The sequence below is a fragment of the Schistocerca gregaria genome, chromosome 2 (genome assembly GCF_023897955.1).
Source record: "Schistocerca gregaria isolate iqSchGreg1 chromosome 2, iqSchGreg1.2, whole genome shotgun sequence".
Taxonomy (NCBI): Eukaryota; Metazoa; Arthropoda; class Insecta; order Orthoptera; family Acrididae; genus Schistocerca; species Schistocerca gregaria.
In genome coordinates this window covers 329,511,309-329,534,244 of record NC_064921.1, presented here as the reverse complement: position 1 = coordinate 329,534,244, position 22,936 = coordinate 329,511,309, and the positions used below count along the sequence as shown (strand labels likewise).

The window sequence follows — 22,936 nt, the reverse complement described above, 5'->3', positions numbered from 1 at the left end:
CTGTGATGCAAGAGGTCCCATCCAAGGACAGTATGACTTCATTCTGGTAAAATGAGAAATTCAGAGGGTTTTGTTCTGTTGTTGATAGTTATTCTAACAAGAGAGAGATTCATTTTGGGCTGTGTTTGTTTTCTATTTACAACCTTCAGAACAGTGCCATTTGGATCTCCGATCATATTTTCCTAGGTCATCAGCTTCTGCAGTTTTCCTGATTTCAGCAGCTGGGTGAGCAATTGAAGTTTCTGTGTGGCAATGGAGAATGCCTGTAACACAATGAGTGATGTTTACCATGGTATGTCAACAGGCTTTGTCTCACTGGTCAGCTGCAGTCATCTGCAGTTGCCTGGCATGCATAGAATTGCCCATTGTTTGACACTATGTGGTATAATGGTTATCAAACACACTTCTTCTTTCTTTACAATAGTGCACAACTTGCCCAGGGTGACCACACAAGGAAACTTACTGGAGTGTTGGCCTCCATTCTTCAAATCTCCGATTTTCTGCTAAGTGATCGAACCAGTAAGGGAACCAGCTGTTTGTTTTGTTGAGAAACTTTGATGTTGTCTGATGACTGCAGCGGAAGTTTTAGGTTTCTGACTACATTTTTCATTGAAGGTTTGCCCTCTAAAGATTGGTGCCAATGATCAAAGAACCTCTACTTGAGCTGTAAGCTTCCTCCAAACTGGGTTCAACATTCAACACTGCTGCTTTTGGCTGCCTTTGTTTGAAATTAATAGGCAACATAAATCTCATATCTCTTCTCTTACGATTCATCATATTAATGAAGCAAGGTCCTGATGGTCTCGCACGAGTGCCATTGATAAAGGATATGGAAGTTTGTCAAACATCATTAAGCATTCACTTGACCTGTGCATTATGATGATGTCCTGGCACCACTTGATGAAGTTTCTGTTATGGTGATATCTTTCACACTAAGTGTTTGATAAGTATCTTCTCCCAGGTTCTTCATTACTTTGTTTACTTCTGTTGTATCGAAGATCTCTGAGTACACCCTGTATATATGATGGCATGCTGAAAAGTAATGCACCAAATTATTTACGTGAAAACTCTTAAAGCTTTTTAAATAAAACAAACTTTATTATCATTCTATGTCTTTATTCCTCATGTCTGCATATTTATTTCTCAACTTAGTCACGCTAGCAACGAACACATTTCTCCCAATGAGAGTTGATATTACAAGTAAAGTAACCAAAGAAACTGTGTATGAACTGTGGCCATACATTTTAGTGTGATCACTGATATAAAATAAGTAAAACAAACAGTGAGTAACCAAGCAGAGCAGTAGGCAATGTTCCCTGCACTATCTGTTGTTAAAGTTCATACTGCAAATAAGTGACTATGGTAATCACCAGCTACATATGAAAAGTTCTATTCACATTCACCGACATTGTCTGCCACTAATGAAAATTCCAATGTTCACAATGGTGTCTCTAAAAATCCAGTGTGATTACAGAAATTTATGCAAAGTCTGAAAAATTGCATTCTATACATAAGTGGCACTATGCCCAAAATCTCACCAAGCCATGAACAAAAAGGCTCAGGAATCATCAGCAAAAAAGCCCCAAGCTCTGCCTGTTCACTTAAACCTTCCTTGTACCAAAGTATCACAATATTTACAATTCCATCAAATTTCATTTTTTATATATACATACATTCACAGTTTCTTATGTATTATACCACACTCATTAATCAAATAGCTTTCGACATAAAATGTATAAATTACATGAATCGATAAAATCGAAACTCTTATGTCCAGCACCAAACATTTTTCAGGAGAAGCAAAAATGTGGTTATCAGAAGGAATTCTTGTATTGAGCTTATAGCCCAGCTCAAGTCAAACGCATGACTGGCTTCCACATGCTGTAGCAGCATTGTACTTGTTAGTCCAAACACAGTCAACATTAACGATCATAACAACCTGTATTTGCACTAATAATGACTACATTGTACTTATTTCAAGTGGAAAATGCTTCTGCTAATAATTTGTGTTCATGCGGAGGACTCTGTTTGGGCGAATGTTTTAATAAAATAAATAATGATTTGCTTAATAATTTATAGGTGCATTAATTGCATCCCCACACTGTCTCACCATGGAGCTGAAGTCAGTACCTTTTCTTTGGCATGCCATATGTTTCCTTAACTTGTCTGTACACAGTCATAATGTAATTATAAACGGTAAATGTTTAAACAGTAATACTTTCTAAACCTAATGTCATACAACTTTGGTGATAATTTTGTTGGAGTCAATAGCTCCTGCCAGTATTAAAGGTGTCTTTGGATTTCTTTACCACACTTGCAAGTAATTTTAACAGTTTACGTGAATATACAATATTTTAAGCATAATATTTCAGTTGTTGGCCCATGATGGCTTCCATTCCTTGCTCACAAAGCCCCCCTCCTGCCAAGACATTGCCTGGGAAACCATGCAGCTGCTTATTGGCTGGTCGTTTGCCACCTCATGTTAGTCATGTCTTTTCCATGACTCACATCAGGACATGGCCCAACCGTACACAACAGTCTGCTGGCACTTGGCCTAGTGATGACATCGTAAAAATAATCCAGCCAAACTTCTTGAATGCAACAAACTTCATATTAAAAACTACCACTGCCTACAGTGCTGGCAACTTGTGCATATTGTCAAACTTAGAATTACAAGGTGAATTGTCACTTTGGCAGTTGGGTCAGATCAACCACTGTGTAACTAGTCAAAAATTTGTGTTGTTGTTTTACAGTAGATTCAGAATGGTCTTGGATAGAAGAGGCTCACTTCTTTTGGCACAGATGATAAAACTGGCTCCAACTGAGAAAGTCTTTTGTAGAATTTTCTGCCATTAGCTCACCAGTGTGGACCAATTTTATTTAAAAACTGTCTTAATCGCATCCAATATCAACTTCTGCCCAGTTTGATCCTTTTAATTATGAGCCATCATCAGAGTTTTCATTATAATAACAAAAGTAAAAGTGCTATATTACATAGAGATGCCAATGATGTAAAACTTATACTTGAAATTTTGCATCATTACCTGTCTGGATGATGGCGATGATGGCTGACCCACTGTGGAGGCCTCAGTCACTGTAACTGATGGCTAAGCAGCCATGCGTTATGTGGGGTAGAAAGGGGGAGGGGGGGGGGGGGGGGGGGAGGGGCTCCAGAGCCTGAGGCATCCCTGTCAGCCAACGAGGGACAACATACATTTCATTTTGGTTCTTCATTTTTAAATATTTATCTTTTAAATTTAACTAATCAAGAAACAAGTTTATATTCATTTATGGTTCATACTCTATGTTACAGCCAGCCTCATAAAATACATTAAAATTTAGTTAAATTCACTAACTGAGGTCCAGAGTGTCATCTGGAGGAAGTAATCAGCACTATAGGATCACCAATTCTATAGTTAATGCTGTTTATTCATAATAAAACCAAATGTACAGTGTATTAATATGAAAATTATACATACTGACTAATTTGTATTATTAGTCAGTTATTTAAAGTCTTAAAAAACACGAGTAAAACTAAATGCATCATTATACATGTATGCCATCTCTTCATGCCTGTAATAATATACTAGGAAGCAATTTCCATGCAAACACCCAAGTTGATATGTCTGTCTGTTGTCAAAGATGGAATTGACACTTGTATAACACTGGAGGTCGAAATCACTCAGCAGAGATAAAAGGTGCGTTGTTCACAGATTATTCACAATAACATAATGTGGCTCAACTGATGCCATCTCTGTGAACAAATAAAATGGTTTCCTCTATGACTATTAATTACTGTCACAGAAACTTCCGCAAGGTTTGTTAGCCACTAGAGGTTACAGTACAATAAAAACTTTCACTAATTTAATAAAATGGAATGTGACTCAGTTGTGACCAGAAAATAAAAAATAAACTGTTCACATAGGGTGTCTACAGGTCATGAAAGTAATGAAAATGAACAAGTGGCTGTAACATTTGCCTGCTTTATTTCTTCGTTGATAGTCTTCAGTGTCGACATACTTCATTGCTCAGTGTCAACATATTTTGTTACTTTACTGACTGAAAAGTAGGGGGGGGGGGGGGGGTGGAAGTTTAACACTGGCTACTTTAAATGATGTAGCTGACACAATTGCATTTCACAGTTCTTTACTTTCACTGTTCACAAACCCCCAGTATTACACAGTTAATATTGACAGTGCACTATTGTTTAACTTTTGATAAGCCTCATTAATAGTTTGTAGACAAACATCAGCATACTGCTACAATAGTTTAATGTTGAATATCTATGAGCAGTAAAAACCTAACCACACAGTTCTTGCAAAGTAATACATTACGTCTTGAACAGACACTGTCACTGTTTTTGGCCATGGACTGACTGGCCTTTATATATCATCACAACAATAAGTACTGAAGCCATACATTGTCTGATGTTTAATTTACAGAAATTACAATCAAAACATAACTCATTAAATTAACTGAATACATCGAAAAATTGGTTCTTTTTAACAGTTTCTTGTGCCACTAGGGTTAAGACCAAATTATTTGTATAAATGATGAAATTAACAGATATAGCTATACAAACAATACTTTTGACAAACCTGGCAATTACTTTGGAATTAATTAATGGCTGGCTTTGCTAACACGTTTTCGAACAGAGCCAAATAAATACTTAAAGAATGCTATTAGTTGTTCCTTCAAATTTTTGTAATTATTATAGAATTTATATTTGTTTATAAGTCAACAATAGAATTTAAGAAACAAATACTGATTTCTCCCTATAACAAAAGATATTAAATAGGAATAATCTAAATAAACTAGGAAATTGATGACATACACAAAACTAAGCACAAAGGTAGATCTGGTATTATATTTCTTAAGATCCTAGTTTGCTTTGTCACATGGTCATGAAAGTAATGAAACTGTAATTGAGTGGGTGATCGTGAATTAAGTGTGTCAGTCAGGTACAGCTGCAGAAGGCAGTAGCAAGTTAGTACCACCCCCAAAAGTGTATCCAGCAGTCTATGTGATAAAAAATTTTATATCTTAAAATACTTTGTTATCTGTTGGGAACTTGTATGTCTGTCTATGCAAGCTCCATTAGCAAAGCCTCTAATACTGCGGTTTCAACTACAACCTTGATGGGCAGGTACAAATGGAGAAATTTGAAGGTGTGGCTTTGTTGTCTATATGTGGTCTATATGTGGTGCATACTAGAGTGCTGCAACGCTCAATGTTTGACCGGTCACAGCTCGCCTGTTGACGGGGCGACCAAGCCGCTAGTGTCCGGCCCCATACGACTCGGCTCGGTCACGTACTCGCCCCATGACTGATGTCCGGTTTCCAGGGACACGCGGATAACTGAGCATGACGGGTCACCGCTGACGTCTCACCTCGCCTCGCCCTGGCTCGCTGCACTGCACTGTACAAATCCAAAGCATCTCTCTCTCTCTCTCTCTCTCTCTCTCTCTCTCTCTCTCTCTCTCTCACACACACACACACACACACACACAATGTATTTATCTCTCTCTCTCTTTCTCTCTTCTAATACAAAAGTTAAGTTTCCAAGAACGGGTGCGTAACACAGCTAAATTCATAGAGCACTTTCTTTTATAATATTTACTCCCATCTTCCTAACGTCCGGGAATTTTGTTGTAAATAAAACATTGATCACAAGAGACCAATCTGTGTTAATGTAATGTGCTGTAAGCGTCAAATAGTGCACCTGATTATGCGAATAAGTCCACATATCAACTGTCGCAGCACATGTTTTATTAATAACTTCTACAATAACAGAAGGCATTGTGCTGTTTCATATTACATCAGCCTGTTCCTTGACATGTCTGCTTATAGTAGAGGTATGTGGCATGACATCTGCCACGTTAACTTCTCCATAATGCGCACCTAGATGTATTAATGCTTGGCCTAGTTCTCTGAAACCTTCACCACAAACAGCATTAAAAGGTCTCATATCTTCCGCACACACTGCAACACACTATGCTGTAATACTGTTTTTTATTACTGCCTGTATCCCTGAAGGAGCTGTGTCTTTGTGAGGTTTCTTGCAACTGTGTTTCTTTAAATGTGTGGTTCCCGATTGGAAACACAATAATGTGGAGCAGTTTATGCACGATACGTACCCAGTAGACACACTGTTTTCGTCTACAACCAACAAAAATGTGCTCCATACTTGGCATTTTAGACCTTCCCGTCTCTTCAATGCATAAACATTGGTTTCAATCTTACGTCTTACTGCACTGGTTTCCTCGCACTGCATGATTACAGAGAGAGACACACCACAAATGAGAAGCTCGTACTGGCTGCAGTCTCACACGGATAATGACACATGTAATGTGGTTGAAGTTACGTGCTACATATTCGGTCACAGCTTCTATGCTCGGTCACTAGAACTAGTGCGGGCAGCCTATCCAGTTAGGGTGTGCTCGCCCCATCCCGTATTTTGTGCTCGCTTACTCAGTCATGCTGGACTCTAGTGCATACGCCTAGTGGAAATGACATATAAATTATAGCCCCACCCATGACTTTGCTGCCATCTTGGTCATTGCTGGAAGAATGTCACTTAGGATAGCTGTTTCTTTAACTCTGTCCACTTCCACTTCTGTTTAAATTATATGTTTTTAGAAAGACATTTCTTTACAGATTTTTAATAATTAATATAAAACTGTTGTAATTTTAACCTCATTTTAAAGATGTTAAGGACTATCAGAAAAAAATCAATTTCTCACCAGCCATAACGTTTCCCACACCATTTTAGTACTACTCGCCAACTATAAGTCACACCTGTCGAGTGTCTTATTACATTATCAATCAAATTTGAGGAGCTTTTAATTATGCATCAGTCTAATGACTCTCTCTTCCCCTTTTTGTTCAAAGATTTGTTTAATCTAATGTATAGAATCACTTCTCCGTTCATAAAAAAACTGTTTTCGGAGTGGTGACAAATTCCAGCACATTACTTCTTATTGACATTTCCAAAGCATGTAATCATAAAACGAGTCATTATGTAGATATTGGATTTGGTGCCACTGCTGCTAGCAAGAACTATACGGAAAAAAATATCCTTATTTTCAGAAATGAGTGCATAGGTGTTTTACAAAGTCTGTATCCAAAATTTGCTGAGAAAGTGGCTCATGTTGAGGCAGAGATATGTTTTGAGAAAATTTCGAGTGACATTGGAAGAATTTGTGTCAAAAAAATTTGACTCCACCAATAGCAGACATAGCGAAGAGAGGTCACTTAAAATTTTTTGAATATTCTGAAAAACAACTGAAACAATTCACTTATAAAAAGAACAAACTTTATCACTTTTTGATGAATTTACTGAAAAAATGTGAACAATGACTTCATCAAGTTTGCGCAGAAGCTGTTATGCATTTTTCATGGAAATGCTGCAGTTGACTTTCCTATCAACAAAAAGTTTTAGTTGAAAACTTAGAAAAAAATACATTTCTTACTTAATAGTGGCAAACAACTGAATGTAGACATCGTAAAATCAATGGTATTAGCTGTAAAGAATGCTCCATCAAAGAAATTAGATGCCTTAACAAAGAAGAAATCTGATGAAGCGACCAATTTTAAAAGAAGAACTGTTGTAGAAATAAGATAGCTCAAAAATTAAAAAAAGAATGATTAAAGAAAAGGCAAAAGAAGAAACTGAAGTTTTAGATGGGAAAATTTCAAGTTTAGCTAAGAATGTTAAATACTGAATCTTGTTCTATGAAGTTTAACTTTGACTTTAATTTTGTTTCTTCAAAATTGTTATATTGTCTTAAGCAAAATTGTAACATTTCACTACATTACAGTGTTAAAAAAATTTCTATTTTAATTGATGTGATTTTTTTTCTATCCTGTGTGTGAGTTTAGTGCTTCTGTAGTATTTGATGAATGGTTTACTACAAGTGATACATGTTTACATTATTCATGCTGACATACAGGTTAAGTGATATAAGAATTATTACATTTGACTTTCAATTAGTTCAGCTTTCAGGTTCGTAATAAAGTGTTTTTGTCATTGTACCATGCACATTTTTTAGAGTGAGAGATACATGAATGTAATTAAAGAGGTAATGGAAAGTCATGAAAAGGTAATGAATTTGGTCCTCTGAAAATCTGTAGATAGCTTGTCACAATGTTCAATACATTTCTTATAATTCACTTATTTTCATTGTACAGTCATAATGGACACAAGAGGTGTGTATAGCTTCAGGCTACTTGTTGTGCTGAATGACTGTCAACCATGTGAGTAATGAATCTGGAAACACGATGCTCCTGTTCTGTGCAAATAAATGCCTTCAGCGCTTACCAGATCTCAACAACACGAATAGTACAAAAGAAAAAATAAACAAGCAGACAATTTGTAGTTTTACTAAGTAAATATTATTATCACAAAATCATTAAATTTACAATATACCATACTATATATCATACCATTCAGTGTATCGTGTAGGTGGCAAAGCCCTTTGTGAATCAGAATTAGACTTTGGTATGCATGGTAGCAATGATGCAGGAGTGATATGCAGGACAGAATAAGAATTCTCTTCTCTACTTCCTCATTCAGCACCAGATTCAACACCATAGAAAATGTATGGGCATTGACTAAACAGATTGTAGAAGAAAACTGACGTGACCAAAAGACAAGACTCTTTCTGCCTAGGAGATGTAGATTCCCTTCCTCACGTACAACAGAGAGTAATTGAAGTTGGAGGCATGTGGATTAATTATCACATGTTAAAGACACCACATGCTGTGCCAAAAGTTTCTTACGAAGAACGGTGAACTGTTCATTCCCTTAGTTTCATAAATCCTACAAATTGAAATAGTAACTAAGAAAAGTGGGATTTGAACTGAACTCTGTATCGGAAGGTCGCCTTCCAGCCTGTCAGCTATTTTACCAAACTACAAAGATTTTATAGTAACAACTGCAGCATGGAGTACTTTTAGTGCTATTCAGCTTTGGTTCCACCTCTCTTCCTGTGTCTGAAACTCTGCAAAATGACATGGTGTAGTTTTTTCGTGTATCTGTATTGAAAGCATCTACATCTACATCTACATGACTACTCTGCAATTCACATTTAAGTGCTTGGCAGAGGGTTCATCGAACCACAATCATACTATCTCTCTACTATTCCACTCCCGAACAGCGAGCGGGAAAAACGAACACCTAAACCTTTCTGTTCGAGCTCTGATTTCTCTTATTTTATTTTGATGATCATTCCTACCTATGTAGGTTGGGCTCAACAAAATATTTTCGCATTCGGAAGAGAAAGTTGGTGACTGAAATTTCGTAAAAAGGTCTCGCCGCGACGAAAAACGTCTATGCTGTAATGACTTCCATCCCAACTCGTGTATCATATCTGCCACACTCTCTCCCCTATAACGCGATAATACAAAACGAGCTGCCCTTCTTTGCACCCTCTCGATGTCCTCCGTCAATCCCACCTGGTAAGGATCCCACACTGCGCAGCAATATTCTAACAGAGGACGAACGAGTGTAGTGTAAGCTGTCTCTTTAGTGGACTTGTTGCATCTTCTAAGTGTCCTGCCAATGAAACGCAACCTTTGGTTCGCCTTCCTGACAATATTATCTATGTGGTCCTTCCAACTGAAGTTGTTTGTAATTTTAACACCCAGGTACTTAGTTGAATTGACAGCCTTGAGAATTGTACTATTTATCGAGTAATCGAATTCCAACGGATTTCTTTTGGAACTCATGTGGATCATCTCACACTTTTCGTTATTTAGCGTCAACTGCCACCTGGCACACCATACAGCAAACTTTTCTAAATCGCTTTGCAGCTGATACTGGTCTTCGGATGACCTTACTAGACGGTAAATTACAGCATCATCTGCGAACAACCTAAGAGAACTGCTCAGATTGTCACCGAGGTCATTTATATAGATCAGGAACTGTAGAGGTCCCAGGACGCTTCCCTGGGGAACACCTGATATCACTTCAGTTTTACTCGATGATTTGCCGTCTATTACTACGAACTGCGACCTTCCTGACAGGAAATCACGAATCCAGTCGCACAACTGAGACGATACCCCATAGCTCCGCAGCTTGATTAGAAGTCGCTTGTGAGGAACGGTGACAAAAGCTTTCCGGAAATCTAGAAATACGGAATCAACTTGAGATCCCCTGTCGATAGCGGCCATCAAGGCAGTGTTAATTTTTCAATTGAGTTCACTATCAGAAGTGTTCTGTATGTTTATAATGTAATCGGCACTGGTTTAATGTGATGGTTAGTTCAAGTTTTAGCTCCACCATATTTTTTGTGCTGTGAAGTTTACCTAATCTACAGTGTGAGCACGAGATATGCAAGTGCACTGTGTGTGTTTGTTGTGTGTTTCTGTGCCTCATAGAACCCATAACTGTGTTAAAATTGTCTTAATTTTCATTCAAAATTACAAGTTTTACCCAAGCAGAGATTATTTAACACAAGGTTCAGCTTTTTATGAGTTACAGGCAACTAAGCTTTCAAATAATAAAATAATTTTGTGTGTCTCGTACAATTTGGGTTTCTGCACCTTCTTCTGCTTAGTCTTCAGCAGCTTGATGTTTACTGTTAACAGTGTAATTCTTCCAGATTTTTTCCCAAGTATATAAATAAATTTGGGAAAATTTTATAAAGATTCTTATGAAATTAAAGAAAAAATTGCATTCCTATAATTGGTGTTCCTAAAACATGTTTTGAGACATAATATCTTTCTACTGGAGTTCTTAATTTTCTCACAATCATTAACTGTTTGTTCAGCAGCATTCCGGTTTGTGACTATCGAGTCTGTTTGAAATTTTTTAAAATTTATGCTGCCTTAGCATTTTAGCTTTCTGACAGCTTCTTCAGGGCTGTATTACTATAAAACTCACATAATAAACAACCCTATCTTTTTAGGTATGGAGGCTTCACATTTGGAATTTCTGATGTTGTCCATAACTACAAGTTCGATAATGGACTTTCACTTACAAATAATACATTCAACAAGATTATATTTGAAAACAACAGTATTACAAATGGAGGGGATAATAGTGATGATACTATGAAAACACAAGAAATAATAAAGGTAATGTTTCTGTTTTTTCCATTGTTTTATAATGTTTCACATTTTGCGCCAAGTTTTTCACATGTGTCATATGTATCAACCTTAGCTGATAAATTGTATGATACTTTTTTGTGTGCATCACACTAAACAGAATTGGAAGTTTCGGTGTTGTAGTTATTTTTTAAAACGGAAAAATTTGCTTACTGTGTCAAGATATATTTTCTGTTTAATGCTGTAGGTACATATTGGTAGCAAAATAAAACCTTACATTTGTGTAATCTGTTTCTTCCAAAGTATTGTTAAATGGCAAATAACATAATCTAAAAAAAAAATCACCATTGAAGTACATGTTATATTCTATTCTCACCATGCCACAACACTGTGTGTTACAGTTATTTAAAGACATTTATTATCCATTTTATGTCCGCCTCTGTAGTGCAGCAGTAGCGTTGCCGCCTACCACACAAGGGGACCCAGGTTCGATTCTCAGCAGAGCACTGGGTGTTGTGTGTCTTTCATCATCATTTACATCATCATAGACACACAAATGGCCAAAGTGGTGTCAGATAAAAAGACTTGCAATACTGCGACTGAATCCCAAAGGGGATATCCTGGCCAATAAACAGCACATGACCATTTCATTTCATCCATTTTATTATTTGGCATAGTGAAACTGGAAGCCGCATTTGCTGAAATAAAGAAAATAATTGTGTCTAAAAAGGTTAAAAATCTGCCTGATGTACACACTGTCATACTTCTTGGAGGCTCAAGCGATGCGTACAAAAATGAAACTACCAGTACTACACACAGTCCTGAATAGTGACTGAAAAGCCATACACATACTGATGTTCTAATTGTGAATATTCCATGTCACCATGATCTAGGGAGACAATCATGTAAATGCAGAAGTACTATGTGCCAGTAATCAATTTTCGAAAATCATCAGACATTTTTAAAATGTGAGCTAAATAGTGTGTACATTTCACACAAATTGTCTGTGCTTCAGTGGTTGAAGAGAGAATATTGGTGAATCTGGAAAAAAAGATAAAATAATAATAATTTCAGAACCAAAACAATAGTACCAATTAAATCATCAGCCATAGTGTCCACAGCATACACATTATAAGCTGGTTTATTTTCCTTGGCGGTTGCCAGCGGATCTTGCTTCAACATATCATTTTCAAATGGAATTTTCTTTACATGAAAGCCAGTCTATAATAGTCTGTTTACTGGAGCCTGTGTTTGGATTTTTTTCCTGGTTTGTAGATCTGGTATGGTGTATTATCATGTACCATAACACAATAATCCTCAAAGTGAGGAAGAACTTTGGAAAACCAAGATTCGAAAACTTGGTATTCATTTCTTCATGATAGACACCAATCTTCTTCGACTCAAAAGTCCACAAACTCTCATCAGCAAAATCTGTTTCACTACCAATACTTGTTGTTATTAGTGATTTTCCTTTCCCAGCTGGTGCTTTTGTTTCCTGTAGACAACCTAGACAGAAAGTCTTCCTTAGCTGAAGATACTGAATCATCTATCCAGATTTTATTCCACATATGGTCTACATTTAGCCATGTTTTGTCCAAGTTATAAATTTTCCTACCTCCCGGTGTTCTGATTTTATTGTCTTTAAATAATGTCTTCTCCATAGACTGATCTCTTCTTTGTCAATTAGCACAGTTTTGCACCCTTGATTAATATACCTGAAATTTATCTCCTTCAGTAAAGAGTAAAATGCTCTGCTTCTGAAGTCCGGCCGATCAGGATCTTCGTTAACGGAAGCAAGGACTATATCAGTGGTAGGCAGCTGATTGTGAAAGAAAAACTGGTGCACTTGCCCCCTAATGGCATTTCTCTCAAAGTTGTCAACCCTTTTTTTGTGGCCTGTCATTCTGTGGTGATTTCAAGATGAGATGAACTTTGTTTTCGAAGAACTTGGTGTCGAGATGAGCCACTGATCCCAGTGGAATGTAAGTTTTAGCAAGTTATTGTTGTTGTTAATGTTGTTGGATGTAAATCACATTTCTACATCTACGCTCTGCAAACCACTGTGAAGTACATGGCAGAAGATAAGTCCCATTGTACATGTTATTAGGATTTCTTACGATACCATTCACATATGGAATTCAGGAAGAATGATTGATTGAATTCTTCTGTGTGCTGTAATTATTCTAATCTTATGCTCTCGATTCCTATGTGAGCAACATGTTGGGAGTTGTTGTATATTCCTAGAGTCATCTTATAAAGCTGGTTCTTGGAACTTTGTTAGTAGACTTTCTCAGAATAGTTTACGTCAGTCTTCAAGAGTCTGCCAGTTCAGCTTCTGCAGTATCTCTGTGACACTTTCCCATGGATCAAGCAAACCTGTGACCAGTCATGCTGTTCCATCTGTATGCATTCAGTATCCCCTGTTAGTCCTAATTGGCACAAGTCCCACACACTTGAGCAGTATTCTAGAACTAGTCACACAAGTGATTTGTAAGCAATCTCCTTTGTAGATTGAGTGTGCTTCCCCAGTATTCTACCAATACACCAAAGTCTACCAACTGCATTACCCACCACTGATCCTCTGTGATCATTCCATTTCATATCCTTACAAAGTGTTACTCCCAGTTATTTGTGTGAGTTGGCATTCCAGTAGTGACTGATATTGTGATTATAGGGAGCTATGTTTTCTCATTCTACCTTGTACAAATGCTGGATCATTTTCTTCTCGAAATTGCTTAATGCTGTTCCCTTCACTCATTTCTTAGATGGACTGAGAATGCCATTATGTTTTGCAGTTTTGGTAGAACTTAAAATTTTGTTAAACACTGGAGGAAACAGAAAAGATAACACCAGAAAAGAAGTAGAAGACAAAAAACACAAACAAAAAACTTGTGTTAAACAAAAATAATAATACTTACATTTCCTTACTTACAGTGTACAAATTCCACTTGCACAATTTCACTGACTTACACTATTTCACTGACACATTTAACAGTAGATCACAAGGCGACAATAGCCTGTACTGAAAGAATTGCACACTTGTGTCTATCCATGGCAGCGGCTGCTAATGTGTTGTCACTAGCATGTGATTCAGACTATTTACTTCTGCTGTCTCATCTCAGAGAATGATCTATACAAGATATACTTTTTCGAGTTGGTGCCCCACAACTTTTCTATATTTGACAAATGTCATATTGTCACCTTGAGCTGCTGGTAAAATATCTTATTGATACAACCAGTCTCAGTCATCTGATTATCAGCACGTTTATAAAAGTATTCACAGTACCATGTTAGGCAAAATGTAAAATTGTTATCATCAGGTAATAAAATCCGAATAATATGCTGTTATCATATTGTAATATGAATTATGTAATTCATATTATGGTGTGATGACAGTATATTACTCATGGTTTTATCACCTGATGATAATGATTTTATATTTCACCTAACATGATGTGAATACTTTTATTAACCTGATGATACTCAGATGATTGAAACTGGTTGTATAAATAAAGTATTTTACCAGTAGCTCAAGGCAGTAATATGATATTTTTCAACTACTAAAAGAGGTAGAAGCAGCAGTACCATCAGCAGAGCCAACAAAAAATGCAAAAAAGGCAAATAATCAACAGCAGCAACAGGGTGTAGTGAAGCAAATGACAAGAAAATTATTTCTCCTCATCACTGAAAAGAGTTTTTACTTATAGACAGGAAAAACAGGAAGTTTGCAAGTAAAACATTACTACACACAGAAGAAGTAGTGGTACCGCAGAGACAATACCAGAACCATCAGCTAAAACATCACCACCACACACAGCAGAATTCGTAGCAACATAAACAAAGGCTGTTCCATCAATGCCAGTAGATGCATCACATTTTGTAGAAAGAGTTTTAGAAATTAATAGATGAATCACTATGAACAGAAATCTGCCAAGCCTTAAGCATTTTTGGTATCTGCCTCAACAAGCATCCAAACTTAGTACAGATAAGAATACAAGCCAGTCCATGTCCCAATGATTTAAAATTTATGAACCACCCACTCCTCATTACAGTTGGCTGTGAGTGGGAGTGGCATTGACTAGAAGCAAGAAAATCTGAATTTCACGTTTTCTTCCAAATCTGTAAATCATAAAAAAAGACAGCCATTTAAAGCAGCATATATCCTTAGAAAACCGTTCAGAAACTGTAGATTTGCATTGTGTAGGCTGAGCATTGGCTCAAATGTATGAAATTGCCTTTATTTCCCTTCCAAGCTACCACTTTCTGGAGATGTGACAAAAAGAGAGGCTACTGTTTAGTTCTTCCAGTTCCATACTTAAAACTAAATGACTGAACTACAAAACATTTTGAATGTGTAGCAGATGAGATTAAGTTGATGAAGGTTTTATTTATATACTGCACTTCTACCGATCTCTAATGGTAGCATATCTGTATTCATTTCAGAGCTAGATACACTGCTACATCCGAAAGTACCCTAATATTTTGCTATGTGGTGATCTTAATATAGGTTTTTCAAAAATTCCACAGGTTGACAAGAACTAGTGAATCCTTCAACTTGGAAGAAATGAACCACAAGGCTACAAGCATAAGAGCTACTAGTTCCTTTGCTAAAGCAGCATTTTTGTTAATACCAACAGGTCTTCATTATGCACATTAAACAACTTTTTCAATGGTATAGCAGATCAGAATTGTTTGATGTTGAATGCAACTGTGCCAGACACAGAATAGCAGACATAAGCATAAAAACATGTGTAGAAATGAGTATCAGTGGGCAGCAAGAACAGTTTAGCAACTTTCACACATTTGCCCCATAAAGCTGACTAGATGACTTGTTTATTGTGTCTGTAACGGTGACATAACTAACGCGGAGGTATTGAATAGGATTGGGGAGAAGTTTGTGGCACAACTTGACCAGAAGAAGGGATCGGTTGGTAGGACATGTTCTGAGGCATCAAGGGATCACCAATTTAGTATTGGAGGGCAGCGTGGAGGGTAAAAATCGTAGAGGGAGACCAAGAGATGAATACACTAAGCAGATTCAGAAGGATGTAGGTTGCAGTAGATACTGGGAGATGAAGAAGCTTGCACAGGATATAGTAGCATGGAGAGCTGCATCAAACCAGTCTCAGGACTGAAGACAACAACAACGTTGACAATAAGGTAGATGAACTGATGGGTACTCTTCAGTGTTGTTGTGATGTAGCATTTCCAATCAGTTTCACATCCAAGCAGCACCAGTTCAAAAAACGTTGGAATAAATGGTTAATTTTAGGAATACAGGTATGTTGAAAAAATAAAAAAATAGTTGCTTGTATACAACAGAACTATGGAAAATAAGTTATTTCATGACTATTTCAAGCTGTATAAGATTCTCTGTAAGATTAGTCATGAAACCAAGAAGCTATAGTACTGGAAGTCTACAAGACTCAGCTCTAGAAACAAATTTAAAGTCATGTGGAAAGTTGTCAATGAGACATTTGGGAAAAAAAGCAAGTGTCACTCAAAAACGTACATTAAGAATGAGGGTAGTGCTGTCTGTGACCCTAAGAATTACACTACTGGCCATTAAAATTGCTACACCACAAAGATGACATGCTACAGACGCGAAATTTAACCGACAGGAAGAAGATGCTGTGATATGCAAATGGTTAGCTTTTCAGAGCATTCACACAAGGTTGGCACTGGTGATGACACCTGCAACATGCTGACATGAGGAAAGTTTCCAACCGATTTCTGATACACAAACAGCAGTTGACCGGCATTGCCTGGTGAAACATTGTTGTGATGCCTTGTGTACATCTACATCTATATCTACATGACTACTCTGCAATTCACATATAAGTGCTTGGCAGAGGGTTCATCGAACCACAATCATACTATCTCTCTACTATTCCACTCCCTAACAGCGAGCGGGAAAAACGAACACCTAAACCTTTCTGTTCGAGCACTGATTTCTCTTATTTTATTTTGATGATCATTCCTACCTATATAGGTTGGGCTCAACAAAATATTTTCACATTCGGAAGAGAATGTTGGTGACTGAAATTTCGTAAAAAGATCTCACCGCAACGAAAAACGTCTTTGCTGTAATGACTTCCATCCCAATTCGCGTATCATATCTGCCACACACTCTCCCCTATTACGTGATAATACAAAACGAGCTGCCCATTTTGCACCCTTTCGATGTCCTCTGTCAATGCCACCTGGTAAGGATCCCACACCGCGCAGCAATATTCTAACAGAGGACAAACGAGTGTAGTGTAAGCTGTCTCTTTAGTGGACTTGTTGCATCTTCTAAGTGTCCTGCCAATGAAACGCAACCTTTGGCTCACCTTCCCCACAATATTATCTATGTGGTCTTTCCAACTGAAGTTGTACGTAATTTTAACACCCAGGTACTTAGTTGAATTGACAGCCTTGAGAATTGTACTATTTATCGAGTAATCGAATTCCAACGGATTTCTTTTGGAACTCATGTGGATCACCTCACACTTTTCATTATTTAGCGTCAACTGCCACCTGCCACACCATACAGCAATCTTTTCTAAATCGCTTTGCAACTGATACTGGTCTTCGGATGACCTTACTATACGGTAAATTACAGCATAATCTGCGAACAACCTAAGAGAACAGCTCAGATTGTCACCCAGGTCATTTTTATAGATCAGGAACATCAGGGGTCCCAGGTGTAAGGAGAAGAAATGCGTAGCATCGTGTTTTTGACTTTGATAAAGGTCAGATTGTAGCCTACTGCGATTGCGGTTTATCGTATTGCGATATTGCTGCTCGTGTTGGTTGAGATCCAATGACTGTTAGCAGAATATGGAATCGGTGGGTTCAGGAGGGAAATACGGAACACTGTGCTGGATCCCAAAAGCCTTGTATCACTAGCAGTCGAGATGACAGGCATCTTATCCGCATGGCTGTAATGAATCGTTCAGCTACGTCTCGATCCCTGAGTCAGCAGATAGCGACGTTTGCAAGACAACACCCTAGAGTTATTTCCAAAACATTGTTTCTTGATTCAATTACACCAGGTGAACTCTGCACGCACTTGTGATTTTGATGCCATATACGATTACCTTCTCAGGCAAACCTGGCATCATTTGTCTTATTCATTGTCTGGGATAATAAACTGCTTCTTGCTGTCAGGCAAATCACTCAGAATTTTCAAGGCAAAGTGTTTCCTCTCTTTATAAAAGGTGAAAGGAGTGATGTCAATAACAACAGACCCATCTCAATCCTATCAAGGATATCAAAGGTTCTTCAGAAAACAGTGTATGACCAGTTTATTAAGTTCCTGAAAAGCAGCTATCTACTGAACCCCCATTGGTTTGGATTTCAAAAAGAGAGATTAATAAACAGGTCATTATATTCATTATGAGATGAAATTTATAGTGTACTAAATGAAAGAAAGGATACAAAAGTGGTTTTCCTTTATCTCACAAAAGCCTTAACTCTCATAAACCATGAATTACTTATGGACACGAAGTGTGGCTATAAAATAATAGAACTGATGCTGTCACAGAGCAAGTACACATGTACCAAAGACGAACAAATAATGGCTGTGAAGCATGAAGCCTTTTCAGTTGACTCTGGTGTCTGTAGACAAATCAGTGTGGCTGTGGCCTTTTTTCGTGTAATTTTGTTTTTCCACAAAAATGATAATTGTAATAAAAGAGCAACAAATCCTTGTGAAGCTGCACATGAAACTTTGAAAAACTGCTACTGAAATGTACCTTTTCCTAAAAGAAATGTATGGTGAAGACTGTTTATGATGTACACAAGTTTTTCAGTCAAGCATTTCCAAGATGGTGAAGAAGACGGTGATGGTGACCCTTGCCCAGGATGCCCTTCAACTTAAAAAACACAAATTAACCAATTTCACATGAGAAAAGTGTGAGTGAAACTGGTGCTGGACATTATCACAATCAAATAAAATGAAGCTCTTGAAAATGTCTGTACTCTCACTTTGAATACCATTGAAAAGAACATAATTTCTTGAAAAGAATAATAACTTGATGAATCTTGGTTTTTCGCTTATGATCCAGAAATTTTTTTCCACTCTGTGCAGTGGAAGTGTCCAACAACATTAAGAGCAAAAATAGCTGGACAAGATCTCAGTCAGTTGAAGCAGTGAAAGAAAAATCGGCACACGTTATCAAGGCACTCACAAAGAGAGACCTCCAGCACTGTTTCCATCAATGGAAAATTTGTGTGGAGCATTTTACGGATAGAGGAGGGGAGTATATTGAGAGTGACAATAAATAAATGTGTGTGTTTTTGAAATAAAGTGCTTTACAGCAATAGTCCTGTTATTTTACAGCCACATCTTGAAAACTGCTACAATATGGAACTTTCTGAAAAGTCAATGAGTGGTTGGGAGCATATTTCTCAGAGAGAATACAAGAAGTTTTAACAACCACAAAAAATGCTGTAAGTATACATCAAAGGAGCAAGTTGTAAGATGAGACATTCTTCAAAGTTCCACACTTGGTGCATTTCTGTACACACACACACACACACACACACACACACACACACACACACACACAAATGGAAATTTCCAAATTTGGCCATTCCAGAGCATTTGGAGTCACATCAACATTTGTTGTATGGGCACTGCTTTCCTAAGTAGGTGCGAAATATTCACCAGCAGACTATACAAGAGTGAGTGCAACAAAGAATAAAGCATCGGCATCCACTCACCAACTGCTTCGGGCAATACTGATAGGTAGTTTTACAGTTGAGCCAAGTTTCTTAGATAGCTTGTTGCACTTTTGTTTGAATGTCAGAGAGCAATCTAATGTGATTCCTAGATATATTGGATTGTAATTATGGAGTACTTTGATTCTGTCAAAAGTCACATGTAGTTTCCTTTGAACTTCTTTATAACACAGTAACCTCTTATTATTTGGGTTAGGCTGAAGTCTCTTATTATGGAAGTTATACTCAATTTTGTCAGCACAGGCTTACAGTGTGTAAGATCTGAACTATGGAAGACTTATGCAAGTAACCTGCACTGGACTTTCACAGATTCTGTCTTGGCCTGTCATGGATATATGGGTTAAACAGAATGGGACCAGAACTGATCACTGAGGTACGCCTTTACTTAGTCTTCCATCTGCTAGCTTATCAATTCAGGAACACTGTAAAACGCATGGCAAAGAGCATGTTGCTCACTAGAAATGCCAGCTTTTGAAAGGGGGTGATTTCAGTAATCTTCAACATCAACCTTTCCTGTCTCATAATCTGTCTTAAAAGCCATAAAAATTGCAGCTGATTTGAGACCTCATCAAAATCCAGCTTCTCTATATTAAAACCTGAGCACTGCAGCTCCAATGTTTCCTAATGCCACCTTGTTCAACAGGGATGATTTTACAAATGGCATATTATATGCAATTTAGAATAATCTTTTCTAGTAACTTATAGTAGGTCATGTTGAGTAGTGATATTGGTCAGAAGTGTGAAGCATTAGTTCTGTGTTTGCCTGGTTTCAGAATAGTGATTATCTTAGCCTACTTAGGCTGCGGTAATTTGCCAGTTCTCAGAATGTCATTGAAAAACCTAATGAGCCACATTTTTGTTTTAGGTCTGATGGCTTTAAGAAACTGTGCATATATGCCATAAAATCCAACAGCTTTGTTTACCTTTTAGTGTATTCAAGGTTATATCAAATTCCTCACTGCAGAAGTCATGTGAGTAGTCTGGATGTGGTTTTAGATGAGACCCATATATGTACAATTCATTTTTCACTGTGTGTGTTCATGGTGAGTTTTCAAAATCCCCATTACTCTGGTTCCAACAACATTGCCATTCACACATGTTACTGTGTTTGACATCCTTGGATCTGTGAAGAGTTTTCTTATAAGGTGCCAGCTTTCTGATTAGAATGTGTAAAGTTGAGTCCTGCTGTTGTTTTGTGCCATTTTACACTTCTGTTGTTATTGAGAGGTCTCAAAAGCTCATCAGCTGTTGTGTCTTTGTAAGATTCTTGATATTTAGCATACTACTCATCACACTCTTGAGGCCCTCCAGGGATGTGCTCCTTCCAAAACTTGTGACACTAACAGTAAAATCAATGTGTGGCTCCTTGTCTAATGTGGGGATGATTGTTCTCTCCAGTTATTATCACTTCAAAATAAGAAATAAAAATAATAAAGTTGTCTGTGATGCTCATTAGCAACATACTAACATTACAATGATCATATGTGCAGCAAGCCTAAATAATATATCCCATCTACAACTGATTAGTTTAACAAATAAAGTTAATTGTTCATAAAAACATACTAAACTTGTTTGCTGGTTGTTGTTGTTGTTGTTGTTGTTGTGGTGGTGGTCTTCAGTTCTGAGGCTGGTTAGATGCAGCTCTGCATGCTACATCTCCCAGTACCTGCTGCAACCTACATCCTTCTGAATCTGCTTGGTGTATTCATCTCTTGGTCTCCCTCTATGATTTTTACCCTACACCTTGCCCTCCAATACTAAATTGGTGATCCCTTGATGCCTCAGAACATGTCCTACCAACCGATCCCTTATTCTAGTCAAGTTGTGCCACAAACTACTCTTCTCTCCAATTCTATTCAATACCTTCTCATTAGTTTTGTGATCTACCCATCTAATCTTCAGCATTCTTCTGTACCACCACATTTTGAAAGCTTCAATTCTCTTCTTGTTCAAACTACTTATCGTCCATGTTTCACTTCCATACATGGCTACACCTCATACAAATACTTTCAGAAACAAATTCCTGACACTTAAATCTATACTCGATGTTAACAAATTTCTCCTCTTCAGAAATTCTTTCCTTGCCACTGCCAGTCTACATTTTATATCCTCTATACTTTGACCATCATCAGTTATTTTGCTCCCCAAATAGCAAAACTCCTTTACTACTTTAAGTGTCTCATTTCCTAATCTAATTCCCTCCACATCACCCAACTTAATTCGACTACATTCCATTATCCTCGTTTTGCTTTTGTTGGTGTTCATCTTATATCCTCCTTTCAAGACACTGTCCATTCCGTTCAACTGCTCTTCCAAGTCCTTTGCTGTCTTTGACAGAATTACAGTGTCATCAGTGTACCTCATAGTTTTTGTTCCATAAAAATTCGGGAGAACTGCCGGATATCAATAATGTCCTGCCACAATATTTCGGCGCAGAGTCTTCTGGCCATCTCCAGGTGAATGGCACTGTAGTAGTACTGACGAGTACGTGCTGAGCTCCGCTATTTAAACCCGTACTGAGATGATATTGCGCTACTCAGCGTGCGCTACTCGCCGGTACTACTACAGTGGCACTCACCTGAAGATGGCCAGAAGACTCTGCGCCGAAATATCGTGGCAGGACGTTACTGATATCTGGCAGTTCTCCCATGTTTTTATGGAACAATCAGTACGCCGGGAAAGCTGTAAACATCACACTCAAAGTTTTTATTTCTTCTCCATGGGTTTTAATACCTACTCCAAAATTTTCTTTTGTTTCCTTTACTGCTTGCTCAATATACAGATTGAATAAAATCGGGGAGAGGCTACAATCCTGTCTCACTCCCTTCCCAACCACTGCATTCCTTTCATGTCCCTCAACTCTTATAACTGCCATCTGGTTTCTGTACAAATTGTAAGTAGCCTTTCGCTCCCTGTATTTTACCCCTGCCACCTTCAGAAGTTGAAAGAGAGTATTCCAGTCAACATTGTCAAAAGCTTTCTCTAAGTCTACAAATGCTAGAAACGTAAGTTTGCCAATCCTTAATCTTTCTTCTAAGATAAGTTGTAAGGTCAGTATTGCCTCAAATGTTCCAACATTTCTACAGAATCCAAACTGATCTTCCCCGAGGTCAGCTTCTACCAGTTTTTCCATTCATCTGTAAAGAATTCACGTTCGTAT

General features: G+C 37.6%; 1 protein-coding gene across 3 annotated transcripts in view; it reads left to right on the top strand.

The window, feature by feature from the left end:
* Nucleotides 1-22,936, top strand: part of LOC126336982 (ATP-binding cassette sub-family A member 7-like) — a 585,480-nt gene that overhangs the window by 347,164 nt on the left and 215,380 nt on the right. For all 3 annotated transcript variants that reach the window (XR_007565029.1, XM_050001219.1, XM_050001217.1), the window contains exon 33: nucleotides 10,911-11,079. Coding sequence is in view for 2 of the 3 variants with exons in the window: in XM_050001219.1 (XP_049857176.1) it covers nucleotides 10,911-11,079 (169 nt within the window). In the remaining variant the exon portion in view is untranslated. The remainder of the gene's footprint in view (nucleotides 1-10,910; nucleotides 11,080-22,936) is intronic.